Genomic DNA, 16345 nt, shown 5'->3' with positions numbered 1-16345 from the left:
GTAATTAACCCGGGCATATGGGAATCACGACTCGCGGTGAATGTGCACCACCTCTGCAGAGGGTAACAAACTGTTATAATAGCCGTGCTCATGGTCACGAGCGGCCCAGAAAACTCATAGAATAACTGATTACTTGTTGATGATCATTTAAGTTGTTCTATGATGATATATGATACACTTGACCCTGATATATATTCTTATGGGATTAAATGGAAGCCTAAGCATAATTTGATAATATCTGATAATAAAAGCTTGTCGTACTAAAAATGCTAACTGCAGTAAACCAGTGTCAACCTTTTGAGCTTCATAACCCTATGTTAACTTGTTAAGTACGGGATGTACTTACGCTTGTTTATTTTCTTTATTTGGATAAAAATCCCGGATGGGTAACAGATGACAACGGGTATGAGGAATTCCCTGAGGATTTTTAGGCTTGTGGTCAACCAGTTGACCTTCCCTGTGATGAAGCCCCACGAGAGAGTTATCTTTTTATATTCCGCTGTGTGATGTAAGACTATGTTATATTATGAATTTGATGTAAGAGACACCGTGATGATACTTTATGTAATTTGTCAGCTTGTGTGTGTGATTGATCCCTGGGCACACACGAGTTTTGTACATTTAATTTTATCCTTAAAATTGGGTGTGACATAAACCATTATAATTATCTAAGTTTGGAGAAACGCTATTACAATTCACCTATTTGGACATCTGCCATTATAAATCAAATTATCCTTTATCTATGCCATTTTCTACGCCTACAACGTACAATGGCCCAATGTTAGGCACGTATTCTATCGGATGCATACGGACATTGAGTCTCCGTCTCCTCCATCAGACTGACCCGCCCACGGACGCCTCTCCTCGCCGCACTCGCGTCTCTGTGGGCGGGTCGGTTTGACGGAGGAGACGAGAACTCGACGCCCATATGCAATCTGGTAGAATACGTGCCTGACAGCGGGCCCTTATTCACTGCAGACGTAGAAAATGGTATAGATGGGGAAGAATTAAAATTATAATGGTAAATGTCTAAATAGATAAATTGTAATGGCGTTTCTTCAAACTCTAAGAATTGTAATGGCCTGAATAAAAAATCTCTACTATTCTATTCGATCGCCCAACGTTTTGCTAGAAAGCACACAGGATGAAAGGAACACGGACACGACTGATGATGGTGGCCTGGTTACCGGAATCCCCAGCATAAACCACCGTTCACACTTGGGAGAGTGAAAGGAAATGATATTAATTTGGGGTAAACAGTAAACTCGCATATTACTCATCATATATATACACTGCTTGCGTGTATATGAAGTTTTTACTTCGATGGTGAAGGCAGGAGAGGCCATTGGCTGGCAACTTGTGTGTTTTTGTTGGTTATTAGCTAGGTGGAATAACAAGGAGAACACGTACGTCACCACGCCACCGATGGATAGGATCGTGTGTAAGCAAACATCTGTTAGCCTATTTGCTTGGTCGTAAACGATCGTACAGTATTTTTCTCTCACACCAACCAGCCAGCAGTAATAATTCACGATCGTATACGATCGTTTTAGCTCCAGCCGAACAGGCTGTGTACTCAAATTACTGTGGCCGAAGAGAGACCATGGTGTCACAGAAATTACTACCATGAAAAACCAGTTACTGGTGTGTATTAGATCCTTGGTTGACCTGATCTACAAAATGTCATGCAGCGACATGAACGAGTTTTTCTGACTCACTCTACATAGATTATCTCATCTCAATCATGTAATATATATATATATATATATATATATATATATATATATATATATATATATATATAATCCCAGCAGTGACCATCAAGTCTTCCTTGTGAACATTTTTGTTCCACGACCAGATATAGAAACCAAAGGTCCAAGGAGTGCTATCCGTGCCTCTTCTGCTCCACGATTGTCCTTGACTCTTTGCCACAAAAGATGGTGTTCTAGAACATTAGGTTGCCTCTCTTTGCAAAATGTCTAGGCTAACCAATATAATATAGTATATTGTCAAATTTAATACATGTATGAATTTTCACCATCGTCCCCCCTTTTTAAAAATGTCAACAGCTAGCATTCTCAACGTTTACCTGATCTTCCACTCACCGTTCAACACTATCCACTATCTATTTTTCTTATAAGGAAAAGTCTATTAGTTGAGTCCCTCAAATATCATTTCTAGGTTGCCCGAAATGACAACTAAAAATCATGGCAGTGACAATTGATCTCGTTCGCTTCTCTTATAATCCGTTTTTTTGGCTTGTTTTTTCAGCTGGAACAGTATTTTTTTCTCACAATAAATCAGCCGGAATAGTGTTTCGGCTTATTTTTTCAGCAAAGCGAATGGGGTAAAAAAAATGAAACTAGAATATTGGCCACATACAACCATATTGGAAGAGAAGATTGGATGTACCTTCAAGTAGTAGCATGCCTTCATTTTAATGGCATAAAAACAAACGATACTAGTTGTTGTTGCATGGCGTGTCTTATGTCGGTTTTGTATTTTCTTGTTTTACTTCTCTATTGTTATATGTACAGCGCCGAACTGACGCAGGTCATTTACAAAAAAAAAAATACATTACTTTTTTATAACGAGTAAAAGTATAAAAATATTTAAAAGGATACAAAATACTAGCCCAAAGTGGACGCAACGCAAGTTGGAGAAGCCGGTGGAGCGGGCGGCGCAGAGGATCCGCGGCACAGCCGACGGTCGTACTGACCGCGCATGACATACGTATAGCGGTATAGGACGACTTTCGCCGCCACTCCCTACCAGCCCATCCCTTCTTTTCTTCCCCTCCCCCTGCACTGCAGCTGTTCGCCTGCTCCCCACTTCCCGTTCCGCCCCTCCGCGTCGCTGCTCCCCCTCCGTTTCCCACCACGCAGGTCGCCGATCCGGCTCACGCCCGCCCCGTTGATTCGCGCCTGTACTTGCCGGTACAATCTCTCTGTCCGTGAATACCTCTTTGCCTCCTTGCCTGCAAGATTGACTCTTCTGTTTGCTGCTTCTGTTTTGGTTCTTCTTTCGTCCTTGCTTCGTATGGATTTTAAGGGCGTTTTTCATGAAATCGAAGTTGCTGGATTGCTCGTGGATGTCTGAAAAAAACATGATTTTTTACAACGCGCTTCATAGTCTTGTCTTGTTGAGTACTGCTACTCATGGTTGAGCAATTAGAAGCCGCGTGTAGAGAAGCCCAGGATTTGCGGTGCATGGTGATGTTAGAAGGGGAGGTGGATGCTTTTTTAATTAACTTGTGCTGTAACTGATTCTAATCTGGTTGAACGGTCCGTGGCAATTGGGATTTCTTATGATTGGGCCACTGTGAGCACTGCAACTGCAAGTATTTCAGCTCTAACAAAATCTTCAGTATGGAGGTATGATCAAAGTTTGATTAGATATTCTTCCCCGGAGAAAGCGGATTGCTGTTGAGGGTTTTATTTAAAAGTGAACTCCCTTTTTCTTTTATTCTGGCGCGCGAGAGCTGTATTTTGGCCATCTTTGCCTTGGCATTTGTGGTGTGTTTAGTCTTTGATATGCTGATATTTGGGACAATCGATCCCATCCAGCGTGTTTAATTTAGGTATGCTTACTCTCGCTAGTTCATTATTATTTTTCCCCAAGATCCGGTAATCACTAGTCGGTCTTTCTTTTTCTTGCGTGGAACATGGCAATCAGTCAATGTTGCCAATCTTTTTGCGGAAGGGCATTCAGTCAATATTGCTTAATTATACGCGTGCTTATTGCTTAGTTGCTTACCGTGCACTAGAAGGTGCATGTTAATCGCTAGAGTTTACCCCAAAACATTGCCAATCTTTTTGCGGGAGGGCATTCAGTCAATATTGCTTAATCTATAAGCATGCTTAGTTCCTTACCATATTCTAGAAGGCGCGTGATAGTGACTAGTGTTTTCCTCGTAACCTGTTTAAAGTCATATTCTAGAAGGCGCGTGATAGTGACTAGTGTTTTCCTCGTAACCTGTTTAAAGTTTAATCCAATGGCTGCAACATGATAGAGGATTATTCTACTTCCATCTTGATTGGACTACATAAGTTTGCTTGGGTTTCTGTTGCATCATATAACACATTCTAGTACTAAGCCTACGACGATTCAGGATGTTATTTCTTTTGAACGTAAAATTGGCAGGAGGTTAACCAGATGTAGAAGAAGAGTTAGGCCTAAGCCAAACAACAGAAAAGGGGGGAAAAACTTTACAATGGCCACCGTGCCGTGAGTGGGTTTAGGCCACTGGGATCAGATCGCCCACTCTCTTTGCTGCCTGCCCTTGCCCAGAATGATTCAGGGCTCAGTAGTTCAAATGTTTAATCATATAGTGATGCCTACTCAGTGTTGCGGTTTCCCCAAAGAATGTCCATTAACTTACTTTTCTTTGTGGAATAATCAAAAGAAGAATGATGCATTCTGTTTACCCAGACAACTGAAAAAGTGCTGGCAAGTCAAAAGTAGCTTTATATGTTAGACCACTGCTAGTTGTGATTCCATGGTCGGTCGGTTAGTTGATAAACTGTTTCCTTATATTTCAGGTAGTAGACGGTTTTGTCAAACAATTCAATTAGAGGAACCTCGTGTTAACCTGAAGTTATCTGAGATTCTGAAGCAATTAAGGCTCACAACAAGTTTAGCCTAAAAGGTTGAAAGGGAAAAGTTATGTCTTTTGCTAGGCGACTGGACCCGTCAGCTTACACGGACAATCTATACATTAATAAATTTGCCACACCAAGCTCAAGCTTTGCTGCTCGAAGATTTTCCTCTGATACACAGTTGTTCCGTTATGACCCAGAACCATACAATGAGTATGGGCATATGGGTTTCACTGGAGCACCATCTGCTGCATTTCAAAACTCCTTTTGTAGTCAGCAGGCCTCACTAAAACCATACCATGTAACTGATGATGGACGATCTCCAAGTGTTGCAGATACTCAGTCTAACTCATGCTCTGATGCAGCAAAAGATTCACCAGTGATTTCTAATGTCTCGCAGCAGAACTCCCAGTCTGTATCAGATAGTCAGAGTTCTGAAATCGAAGTAGAGTTCGATGAAGATGACATTAGGCTGAAGCTTCAGGAGCTGGAGCATGCTTTACTTGACGATGGTGATGATATCTTATTTGACATTTCCCAGGCAGGTAGCATTAATGATGAATGGGCTGACCCCATGAAGAATGTATTGCTTCCAAATTCACCAAAAGAATCAGAGTCAAGCATCAGTTGTGCTGTTAGCAACAGTGGAGCTCCAAGGACTCCAAAGCAATTGCTCTTTGACTGTGCTACTGCATTGTCTGAATACAACACAGATGAAGCACAGGCGATCATAACAGAACTCCGACAGATGGTCTCCATTCAAGGGGACCCTTCTGAAAGGATTGCAGCATACCTGGTAGAGGGCCTTGCTGCAAGAATAGTAGCTTCAGGGAACGGCATCTACAAGGCTTTGACATGCAAGGATCCTCCAACTCTGTATCAACTTTCAGCAATGCAAATCCTCTTTGAAATATGCCCATGCTTCCGTTTGGGCTTCATGGCTGCTAATTATGCTATAGTTGAAGCCTGCAAAGGAGAAGAAAGACTGCACATTATCGACTTTGACATCAATCAGGGCAGCCAGTACATTACATTGATACAATTTCTGAAAAACAATGCAAACAAGCCACGCCATTTGAGGATAACTGGTGTTGATGATCCTGAGACAGTTCAGAGGCCCATTGGAGGTCTGAGGGTCATTGGGCAACGCCTAGAGAAGCTTGCAGAGGACTGTGGGGTCTCTTTCGAATTCAGGGCAGTGGGTGCTAACATTGGGGATGTTACACCTGCGATGCTTGATTGTCGTCCTGGTGAAGCACTTGTTGTCAATTTTGCATTCCAGTTGCACCATCTTCCTGATGAGAGTGTTTCAATTATGAATGAAAGGGACCAGCTCCTTCGTATGGTGAAGGGACTCCATCCTAAGCTAGTGACCCTTGTTGAGCAGGATGCCAATACCAATACTGCACCGTTTCTGCCAAGGTTAGTGACTTTATTAAAAGAAAGTCTTGAGTCCACTCTAGATGCTAATCTAATGTTGTACTGTGGATTTTATATATGAACCCCATGTATGTTTTGATCTTATGACTCCTACAGTAGCATTAACATCTGACTTTCACAGGTTCCGTGAAGTCTATGATTACTACTCTGCGCTTTTTGATTCTTTAGATGCGACACTTCCAAGGGAGAGCCCAGATAGAATGAATGTGGAGAGGCAGTGTCTTGCACGAGAAATTGTTAACATCTTGGCCTGTGAAGGTCCTGATCGTGTGGAGAGGTACTACCTGTACCCAGCCATGCTTTTACCAGTCCTGCACCCTGCATTCTCACCCTTTTTCCTGAAATTTAAGAAACTGATAGTGAAGCTGTTACATGTTGCAGGTACGAAGTTGCTGGGAAATGGAGAGCAAGAATGACAATGGCTGGCTTCACACCATGCCCATTTAACAGCAATGTCATCAGTGGAATAAAGTCGATACTGAAATCATATTGTGATAGGTACAAGTTCCATGAGGATCATGGCGGGCTTCACTTCGGCTGGGGGGAGAAGACTCTCATTGTCTCCTCCGCATGGCAATAGAGAATTAGAGCTCACGTGTGGAGTTGCATTAGTATTGTTGTATTTTAGGAGCTTCCGGTGCAGACTGTAAAAAGATGTGACCGCTGGGCTGTTAACTGAACCTTACTTAATCGTAGATGTATGCTTGTCAGAATAATTGAGTTTGGCTGATTACCCGGTGCTAGTAGCATCTTGTTGCGTGATGAATCTGTATTTTAGGATAGAAGAGTCATGACATGGCGACTCTACTTTGTGTATAAAAATTATGCATTACTGAACTAGAAGATATTTTGTACTCACCTGCAGCAAACAATTCTGAATCAGAAGCAAGATCCACGACAGATTATCATGATATTCGGTACATCAATGCGAAAAGTGAACTTTGCTGAGAACATATTTGACATCAAGACTTAAGATTATCCAATAGAGTCATCATGTAATCACATCACTTTCTGTAGTACAACAATTTGACAAGCGTACAAAGCTCCTGTACAAGCTTATGAAAGCTGGATCAACACTATACAGGTATCTTCGGAATCAATCCAGGTATACTTGTATACCCAATAGAATCCAAGTATTATCACAATAAGCAATATACAGGTGTCCTCTTCAGAAATAATCCATTTATATACTCAGAGAATCTGAATTTTTTTGGCTCTCACAATATGACATATATGGGTATAAGCTCAATCATGTCATTAGGGATTTAGGGTAAGCTGTGTCGTGAATTCAATGAATTATAATTAATATTTGGTCGCATTTTGACCCGTTTAGAGGACTCGACAAGCGATGGAAGAGGTCTAGGAACAGGGATATTCCTTGACCTGTAAAGCCTCTTCAAACTTGTATTCAAACATTTTGATGATCCAATAATGCACAAAGGATCCTTTTGACAATCAGTTCTTTCTGCACTTATGACCATGGTAAGGTTTAAGTCTCCCGTGGAACTCGATGATTTTGACTCCTCTGCAACTTCTGACTCTTCAAGTTGATCAGACACCACTAACATATTGTGTTGACCAGCAGGTAATAACTTCACTTGACACGCTTCTAATTGTGTTGAGGTTGCTTCATGCTTACAGGAAGTCACATCATCTCCAACTGCCATGGGATCCTGCTGGGAGGCTGGTGGAAATCCATTGAAGAATATGTTTGAACATCTTCACTACTACCATGAACCGAATCTGTTGGTGCACATGCCCTGGCTTCTTCTAAGATAATGTACTCTTCTTTCATAATGTCAATTGCTTGAGAGGCAAACCTTGCTCTTCCAAACAATGTGATGTCTGGTTCTTCAGGTGGAGGGGGTGGCACAAATTTCAGTTCAAGGGTGCTTATTACATTTAAATATGTACATCCATCGCTGGTGGAAGATGAATGATCACCATCAACAACAAAACTTGAGTTATCTTCGTTTGTCTGTGTTTCAGACGCAAGCACTGAACAAGGGGAGGACACTGACTTTTCAAGAGGATCTCTGAATATTTTCCACAGTGGATCATCAGCTGTTAAGCGGGTCTTGAAACAATGTTTCTTTACATAGCTCAGCTCAATGGCGAAGCACGGCGGAGTGGTTGAAATAATCCACTGAGGTTGGAGAAGTTGTAGTGCCTGCTCCAACTCATCACGAGAGGAGTGAATGGAGAAACAAACATGCCAGATGCCAAACTCATCCTGCTCAGCTTCTGTTAGGCTGGGTTTCTTCTGGTTTCGAGCACAGCTTGCATACCACTGTGTTGATGGACGAATAAATAAGGGTTCAGGTTGGAGATTTGCCCTTGCCTCTGCAAGCTCTTTGCTTGCTCTATCATATAACTGGTGGAACCCAACCATCTGTGGGGTTAAGAAGGTCACAACCGACAAGGAAGAAAACAAGGGGTCACTCCATGTGATAGGCACCAGAAGAAATGATAGAAGGTGCAGGACTCAGCATCAGGTACCAGCCAATTGTGTGTAATTTTTTTTACGAAACAAGAACCTTGATGTTATGATACTAACCTAATGTATAATAGGATTGACATTAACTTATTTTGCCTTAAAATGGAAACGAATCAGCTAGCTTCCATGTGTATTATAAAGTCATAGTGACTGACTACTGTCAGGCAAATATTTCCCTTATGGGCAGGCTTCAAAAATGAAAGTAATGCAAAAAATTCAGTATTAGGAAGATGGAGGGATGCATTTCATGGGATAATATACCTGAAAGCGAGAAGATGAATCATCAGTGATGATTTCAGGGGCTGTCAGTGATAGTGCTTTAAAACAATCCAATTTCCGGTCGACATAGATTTTCGATCCGAAAGTCCTTGACACCTCAACTAGTATATCTTCATGCCCAAGAAGATCACAAGCAAGGAAAACAAACAGTGCATGTGGATGCTTCCATATGCAAGATATAACCTGCAATCACTGAATCATTATCAATTGTAACTATCCCTGTTGTCAGAAGAACACTTCTACAAGGTACATAGAGAACATATCTAATCACAGCACAGAGAACAACCTGCCGGATTGCTGACTCCTTGCTCGGTAGCTTGAGGAAGCACTTGGAGAAGGTGCAATCTAGGAATACAAAGTCAAGTCGGCAAATGTTTTTGTTTCCTTTCTTTGTTATGTACTTCATTGGCAAATCCTGTATGCAGTCTGGTGTAAGCCGACAGTCCCCTGTGTGAAGTATGGTACCAAATTGACCCTCAAACAAGAACATGACTGCCCCTGAAATCACCAATCAGGCCAAGCATAAGCCATCCCTTACTCCTAGGAGCACATAACGAGCATACTGAGCTCAAATCAAACAGAACAATGGACAAATGTTCTCTACACTCTACACAAAGAGATAGCATCACATTACATTTACATTTTTGCTAGGTTTGATATCAAATAAATCGCAGAGCATTCTTGACAAGCTCCTAACAAATTTTTTTTTGCCTAATTACCAAGTAACTTATACCCCCTTATAATTATCAAGTAATGGATCTCCCCTCTTATGATTGTGTCTTATGCACCCAACCTACGGAGGAAACCCTGGAACACCTAATCTTCAAGTGTGACTTCGCGCAAGCTTGCTGGTTCAGTCTTAATCTTAGCATTGACACCGATGATGAACTCTTTATTACTCTGGAGCACTTCAAACACCAATTGGGAGTCAACTTCTACATGGAAACATCATACTAATGAGCTGGGGCATTTGGGTCTCAAGGAATGACCATATATTCCAAGGAATTCAGCCATCTATATCAAATTGCAGGTATTTTTCAAAAAAGAGTTCTCTCTGGTTATCCATAGAGCGAAGAAAAAATATTTCCCTCTTATAGAAGAATGGCTAGAGCACCAATTGTGATCTTCTTAATATTATTTCTGTCCTTTTTCGTTTCTTGAATTCTGTTGCTTGGACACATCTTTTTCTGCTATTAATTAATATATATAAACCAGTAGGGGGCTACCCCTCCTGTTTCCTAAAAAAAAACCAAGTAATGACATCGACAGAAATGGAATAGTTAGAAAGAACATATTACCAGGGCAGTGATTTGCGTCGTACGTGGTGACAGAGAAGGCGCCGGTGGGATCATCCAGCACCACCGTCCTCCCCACCTCCATCTCCACGAACTCCCAACTCCCCAACTGCATCACAATTCACAGTTTCACACCGCGGCGCAAGAGCTTTTAGCAAAAGGGCAAAGACACCCCAACAGAAACATTTTGGCGGAACTGAACATACAGAGGGAGGGAAAATGGTTAATTGCCTGGGGAAAGTGGCGAAGCGCGAGGTGCAGGGTGAGGCGGGAGGCGTAGATGGTCCCTCCCCCGTCGATTTCGGCACCGGCGCCGACGAGGTGGTCCCGGTGCGCGTGGGTGAGGAAGCGGTGGCGCCGGCGCCGGGAGGAGGGACCCCACGTGTCGACGGCGAAGGGGAGCCCCCGCGGCATGTCTATCGGCATTCTCCCCCAGGTTCCTTTCCTAAATTATGGATAGGTCCCTCCCCTTTCCCGGATCGCGGCCGCTGTTCAGTGGGGTCACAAGGGTGGAGTTTTCCTTGATGGATGGAAACATGGTGGAGTTCGTTGCCGGTTTATATGCGCGCGGAATGGGGGAAGCCGGGCAGCCGGCTCCTTCCTTCGGAAGGAAGAGTAACGGGTTAACGGGCGTTCGGAGTTTGGGTGAGTGACCAGACCTGCGTGCTTAACCTGGTAACTTGCTGCCTTTTGCAGTTTGGGTGGGTCCCGCGTCGTCTTTTTGTCGATTGGCTTGTTCGGCTGGCTTTAAGCCAGCCGGCTGGCTTGTTTTTTGTCTCACAAAATTACTGTTCATGTCCTGCCAGAACAGTATTTTTCTCTCACAACAATCAGCCGGAACAGTGTTTTTCAGTCCTGCCGAACAGGCCCGAAGTTCAGGCCGCTTTGTCTGTGTATGTGATTCCGTGGATCTTCGGCCGTTAGACCGTTTGTGACGGCACCTACTCAAACACGAGACCCATTCTCACGTACAGTAAAAATATCACACACTCGAATCTTATCTTTTCCGACAGCCAACCCAAAACTCGCCACCTCCTACAGACGGATCCACGCGAGGCCACCATTCCTCTGTCGGCGCCGCCATCCACGTGAAGCCATTGGCGCCGCCATCCAAGCAAGGCGCGCGGGTCAAGCCGCGCCGATGCCGGACCGCATCCACGCGAGGCGGGGACCCATAGGGGAGGAGCAGCCGCGGTCGCCGACTCGAAGGAGGGGTCGCTGCCGCCGTGAGGGAGAAGCAGCCGCGGCCACCGATGAGGGAGGAGGCGCCGCTCCTAGCGTTGCCGTCGAGGATTTGCGCGGCTTGGGAGAGCTCCGGTTCACTCCGCCGCCGCGCGGGGCACGCCCAGCCCCCGCTTGGGGTCCGGCCACGCGCCGGCGCACCTCAGCACGTCACCCGGCCCGCCCGTCTTCTCCTCGCCGCTGCGCCCTGCGGCCATGCCCTCCACGCCAGAAATTTGGGTCGTGTGTCGGGAGGACGCTTATTTGCCTTCTATCTTTCCTCCTACGCAAAATAGGTACTCTGATTGCCTACTCTGTTGGAGGTTTTTTTTTACTGTGCACCATGTATTTTAGGTTTGGGTGGCCTTATGCATAGGCTGTTGGAAACAGTCTTAGGACGTCCGCAACGGTGGCAGCTACGTAGCTAGCTGACGTGGAGGTGAGAGACAAAAGCAAAGACTATTTTATATATTCTTATTTTTCTATATACTATTAGACTCACATGTTTCTCTCTAAGATTCTTAAACTACGTGAAATAGATCAGTTATTTGTTCATCGCTAGTGACTCTCTCCACTATTTTTTTCATGTCCACGTTAGAATAGCTAGCCAAATAACTAGCTACTCCCTCTGTCCCTTTATATATGTCGTTCTGGCTATCAATGAGATGCACCATTTATGAACCTAGACACTCAGAACCTAGACGGGAGGTTGTCTGGATGCTTCATCAGCTGTATGAACCTAGACACTCAGAACCAGTGCCAGGACGATATTAATTACGGGACGGAGGGAGTATTAAAGACGCCCTTAAGGCCGACCACGCTAATTAGCGACGATCCGACAACCCGAGCAACTTTCCATTTTTAGCAAAAATAATTCTCGTAACTTTTCTTTTTTTAATTTTTTATTTTTAGAAGAAAAAAAATCCGCAACTTTTCTTTCCTGAGGAAGTTACAAAGTTATACTCATAACTTTTACGTATAACTTGAGGAACAAATTTCAACGTATAACTTATACATATAACTTAGGTGGTGTTTAAATTAAGGGAGCAAAGTTTAGAGATATCACATCAGATGTTACATGGGATATCGCATGGAGTGTTCGGATACTAATAAAAAAATAAATTACAGAATCTGTCAGCAATCCGCGAGACGAATTTATTAAACCTAATTAATCTGTTATTAGCATATGTTACTGTAGCGCCTCATTGTCAAATCATGGACTAATTAGGCTTAAAAATTCATCTCGTAAATTAGTCACAATCTGTGTAATTAGTTATTTTTTAGTTTATATTTAATACTTAATTCATATGTCCAAACATCCGATATGATAGGGAGTAAACTTTAGGGAGAGAAACTAAACAAGGCCTTATACACATGACTTTAACTTCAACCTTCAACGTACATAACTCATGCATATAACTACCTACGTGACAAAGTTATACGCATAACTTTTATGTATAATATTTTGCGAAACAAACCTATCAACATAATTCCATAGAAAACTACAGAAATTATATACAAAATTTTTCTGTATAACTTAAATATATAACTTGATGAATGATTTAGAGTAAAGTTGAACGTATAAGTTATATTCAAGAACTTAAATGTACAAATTAATATCATAACATATTAGTAGAAATATGAAAACTATGTATGAAGATAACTATTTAGTATAACTTATAAATATATAATAAAAAAGAAAAATGGTAAAAAAAACCCAAAAAGGAACGTCCGTGCGTGTGTAGTCATGTCATCGAACGAATCCGACCAGCAAAAGGTTATTTAATACAACTTGTACGTATAAACTGTAAGTTATAAGTTATACATAAGTTAATACACATAAATTGCTATTAGAAAAAAAATCGAACCATATGCAAGTGGGGTCTAGTTTTATTCGTCTTGTCGTGTAGAGAGCCAGAGAAGTAGAGAGAAGGAATTAAAAGCTGACGTCACCGGTGCAGAAGTATACCGTTCGAAAGTTATAGCAATTTAAAGTAAATGTTTCGCTTTTTTTAGCCATGTCAGCTATAAAAAAGCGGGCAGGGAAGGGAGCTGTCGTCCGATTGTTCACTGGTTGCGAATGGAATGAACGCCCGCTTAAATGGAATTGGGCCTTAAGGCCAGTCTCACACGAGTTTTACGGGAGTTTCATGCACATTAAATAAGATGATGTAGCATAGTTTAAATAAATAAAGGGGTAAAAATAGTTTTATGGGATAAATGAGTTTCACGAGAATGAAACTCGTGAGATTCCGATCAAGCTCTATTGGTGTACACCTCAGCTTTATTGATGCGGTACTCTTTTTTGTTTTGGCTCTACGGGTAGTTTTGCTGATGGATCTGAATCTGTTTTATAAAAATATTTGGCGAAATAGCCATTTGGCCCCCTGAACTTTCGCGTAAGGCTCAAATTGGCCCCTGAACTATCAAAACGTCCACTTTAGTCCTTAATCTTCTGATTTATAACTCAATCTCGTCCATTCTGCATGATTGCTGGACACGTGGACAGCTGCACATGGAAAATGTCTAACCTGTCCCTCCCTAATTCCTTTACCTGGCGTGGATGGTCACGGCGTTTTCTAGTCCGTCTCTTTTTCTTCCTCTTGGCCTCGCCCTGTCTCTCTTTTCTCCATGGCGGCTGCACAGGTAGGTTAGGGTTTTGGCTTCGGTAGGATAGCAGTCGGCGCACCCTTTTCTTGGTGGAGGCGCACCCCTTCTCCTGGTGGAGGCGCACCCCTTCTCTTGGTGGACGCACGCCCATCGACCTTGGGCAGGCGGACTCCGGCTCATCTACAGCCACGAGGCAGGAAGAGGAGTGGAATTGCTGCAACAGGTGAGATGAAGTGGCACTTCATTAATTTTGCGATTGGATTTGATTTCCTTGTAGAATGTTTGAATTTGACCATATAGTTGATCTGTAGGGCTGCAAAACAATGTCTGAATTTGAGGTATTGGAAGTTCGATTTCATTTTAATGGGGACTTTGTTCTTGATGGGTTAAAGATGTTGTATTACAATGGGGATTGTGGAGTGTCTCACATAGAGAAGGACAAGATATCTATCCCAGAACTTGAAGGACACCTGTTGGATCACACAACTTTTCCTAGATCTGTTAGAATGCATTGGTTGCCATATGGTGCTGAATTGAATAGTGGAATGAGGGATGCAAATAATCAGATTTACCCAATTGCATGGGCTGTCGTGGAATATGAGAATAAAGACTCATGGAATTGGTTTCTTGGGCATCTTCAGAAAGACATCAACATACCTGTTGGAGCAGCAGGCTGCGTGTTTATAATAGACCAACAGAAGGTAAATTTCTGTCTATCTATGTCAATTTTATGCAGGGGCTGTTTTAATCATTAAAACAAAATGTTTAAATCATTTGTGTCCATTTTATACAGGGGCTGCTAAGCATAGTATCTACATTGTTTCCATTTGCTGAGCATAGGATGTGTGCACGCCACATCTATGTCAACTGGAGAAAGAAACATAGGCTGCAAGAGTACCAAAAGAGCTTTTGGAAGATTGCAAAGGCACCTAATGAGCAGTTGTTTAAGCATGACAAGAGTAAGCTTGTTGCAAAAACTCCTCGGGGATGGCAGGATTTAGAGAAAACAAATCCTATTCATTGGTCTCAAGCTTGGTTCAGACTTGGATCCAATTGTGAATCAGTTGACAACAACATGAGTGAATCATTCAATAGTTGGATTATAGAATCAAGGTTCAAGCCTATTATTACTATGTTGGAGGACATCAGGATCCAGGTGACTAGAAGAATCCAACAAAATAGGAGTAATAGTGAGAGGTGGACAATGGCAGTGTGTCCTAACATTATCAGGAAATTCAACAAGATTAGGCATAAGATAGTTTTGTCATGTCTTGTGGAATGGTGAGGCTGGATTTGAAGTGAGAGACAAAAAAATAGGTTCACAGTAGACCTGAGAAGCAAGACATGCTCATGTAGGTACTGGCAAGTCTCTGGGATTTCATGCCAACATGCTTGTGCTGCCCTATTCAAAATGGCACAAGAGCCTAACAATTACATACATGAGTGCTTCTCACTTAAGACATACAAGAAGACATACCAACATGTACTGCAGCCAGTGGAACATGAGTCGGCTTGGCCTGTGTCTCCAAATCCCAAACCATTGCCTCCTAGAGTAAAAAAGATGCTAGGCCGACCAAAGAAAAATAGGAGAAAAGACCCTTCAGAGCCAGTGAAATCTAGAACCAATTCGTTAAAAGTTGGCACTAAAATTAGATGTCGTCGCTGTGGAATCTATGGTCACAACTCGAGGACATGCTCTGTGAAAATGGTGTTTACTGAATTTACTATTTTCCCTTACTGCACTATATTCATTCCTTACTCATTTTACTAACTTGGTCCTTACTCATCTTACAACAGCAAGAACAAGCTGGGTCATATAATCCTCCCGCCACCAATGCAAGTCACTCAAGCCCATTGCAAATTGAACCTGCACAGTCGAAGCAAACTAAAGGAAAATCCATAGCGGCATCATCAAGTAAGAGAAGACTGTCCATGCCTGAGGGTTCATCATTTATACAGGTTAGTAATAATTCCGACATGTCCATGCTACAGCCTAAGTAAATTGTATATTTGCCTAAATTGGCTTTGCTGTTTACAGTCTGGCCATAAGAGAAGACTGATATCTTTTGGAGAGAGTGCTCAAGCATCTGCGAAGTCAAGTGCTCAAGCATCGACGAAGGCATCTGTTGGAGGGAGTGCTTCTGTTGTCATTGAAACCAATGCTGGGACTGCTGGCTCATTTGCAAAGGCAACAATCAATATAAAAGGTGGACGTGCCTCTACAAAAGTCCATTCGACTTCACTTGGCCGTGGATTAGCATCAGGCCAAAGCAGCTCGTCCTAGAAAAAAACAATAGAGCTGGTGAATTCAAAGAATAAGATGATGTAGCTTGCCAATGTAGTTTCAAAGCAGCAATGCTTTTGTACCACTTAGTCATAATGCCGTGAACACTTGCATTTGTTAT

General features: G+C 42.5%; 2 protein-coding genes and 1 pseudogene across 4 annotated transcripts; 2 read left to right on the top strand and 1 right to left on the bottom strand.

Annotated features, from left to right (window-relative positions):
- The first annotated feature begins 2779 nt into the window (after positions 1 to 2779).
- On the top strand, positions 2780 to 6800 carry LOC136498028 (scarecrow-like protein 1). 2 transcript variants are annotated; one of them, XM_066493961.1, is made up of 5 exons: positions 2780 to 2936; positions 3052 to 3374; positions 4542 to 6020; positions 6160 to 6315; positions 6420 to 6800. In XM_066493961.1, exons 3-5 carry the CDS (start codon positions 4666 to 4668, stop codon positions 6616 to 6618), a joined length of 1710 nt encoding a protein of 569 aa, XP_066350058.1. In that variant the 5' UTR covers positions 2780 to 2936; positions 3052 to 3374; positions 4542 to 4665; the 3' UTR covers positions 6619 to 6800. The 2 variants fall into 2 exon arrangements, with proteins under 2 accessions (XP_066350058.1, XP_066350057.1); XM_066493960.1 differs by lacking the exon at positions 3052 to 3374.
- Positions 6801 to 7031: 231 nt separating this feature from the next.
- LOC136498027 (DNA ligase 6-like) lies at positions 7032 to 10706 on the bottom strand (annotated as a pseudogene).
- Positions 10707 to 12846: 2140 nt separating this feature from the next.
- Positions 12847 to 16296, top strand: LOC136498029 (uncharacterized). Of its 2 annotated transcripts, XM_066493963.1 has the most exons (4): positions 12847 to 14163; positions 14252 to 14641; positions 15738 to 15899; positions 15979 to 16296. In XM_066493963.1, exons 2-4 carry the CDS (start codon positions 14264 to 14266, stop codon positions 16222 to 16224), a joined length of 786 nt encoding a protein of 261 aa, XP_066350060.1. In that variant the 5' UTR covers positions 12847 to 14163; positions 14252 to 14263; the 3' UTR covers positions 16225 to 16296. The 2 variants fall into 2 exon arrangements, with proteins under 2 accessions (XP_066350060.1, XP_066350061.1); XM_066493964.1 differs by lacking the exons at positions 12847 to 14163; positions 14252 to 14641 and adding an exon at positions 15352 to 15648.
- Positions 16297 to 16345: the final 49 nt, after the last annotated feature.

This window comes from Miscanthus floridulus, chromosome 12, assembly GCF_019320115.1.
Source record: "Miscanthus floridulus cultivar M001 chromosome 12, ASM1932011v1, whole genome shotgun sequence".
In the NCBI taxonomy this organism is placed as follows: Eukaryota; Viridiplantae; Streptophyta; class Magnoliopsida; order Poales; family Poaceae; genus Miscanthus; species Miscanthus floridulus.
Note: the sequence above shows the minus strand (reverse complement) of the source record. Positions and strands in the feature narration are given on the sequence as shown.

Bases quoted from the DNA above. Each gene is read 5' to 3' on its own strand.
- LOC136498028 (XM_066493960.1), top strand. From the start codon at position 4,666: ATGTCTTTTGCTAGGCGACTGGACCCGTCAGCTTACACGGACAATCTA. The intron at 6,021-6,159 runs GTTAGTGACTTT...TGACTTTCACAG, and splicing joins ACTGCACCGTTTCTGCCAAG to GTTCCGTGAAGTCTATGATT. The intron at 6,316-6,419 runs GTACTACCTGTA...TACATGTTGCAG, and splicing joins GGTCCTGATCGTGTGGAGAG to GTACGAAGTTGCTGGGAAAT.
- LOC136498029 (XM_066493963.1), top strand. From the start codon at position 14,264: ATGTCTGAATTTGAGGTATTGGAAGTTCGATTTCATTTTAATGGGGAC. The intron at 14,642-15,737 runs GTAAATTTCTGT...ATCTTACAACAG, and splicing joins TTATAATAGACCAACAGAAG to CAAGAACAAGCTGGGTCATA. The intron at 15,900-15,978 runs GTTAGTAATAAT...TGCTGTTTACAG, and splicing joins AGGGTTCATCATTTATACAG to TCTGGCCATAAGAGAAGACT.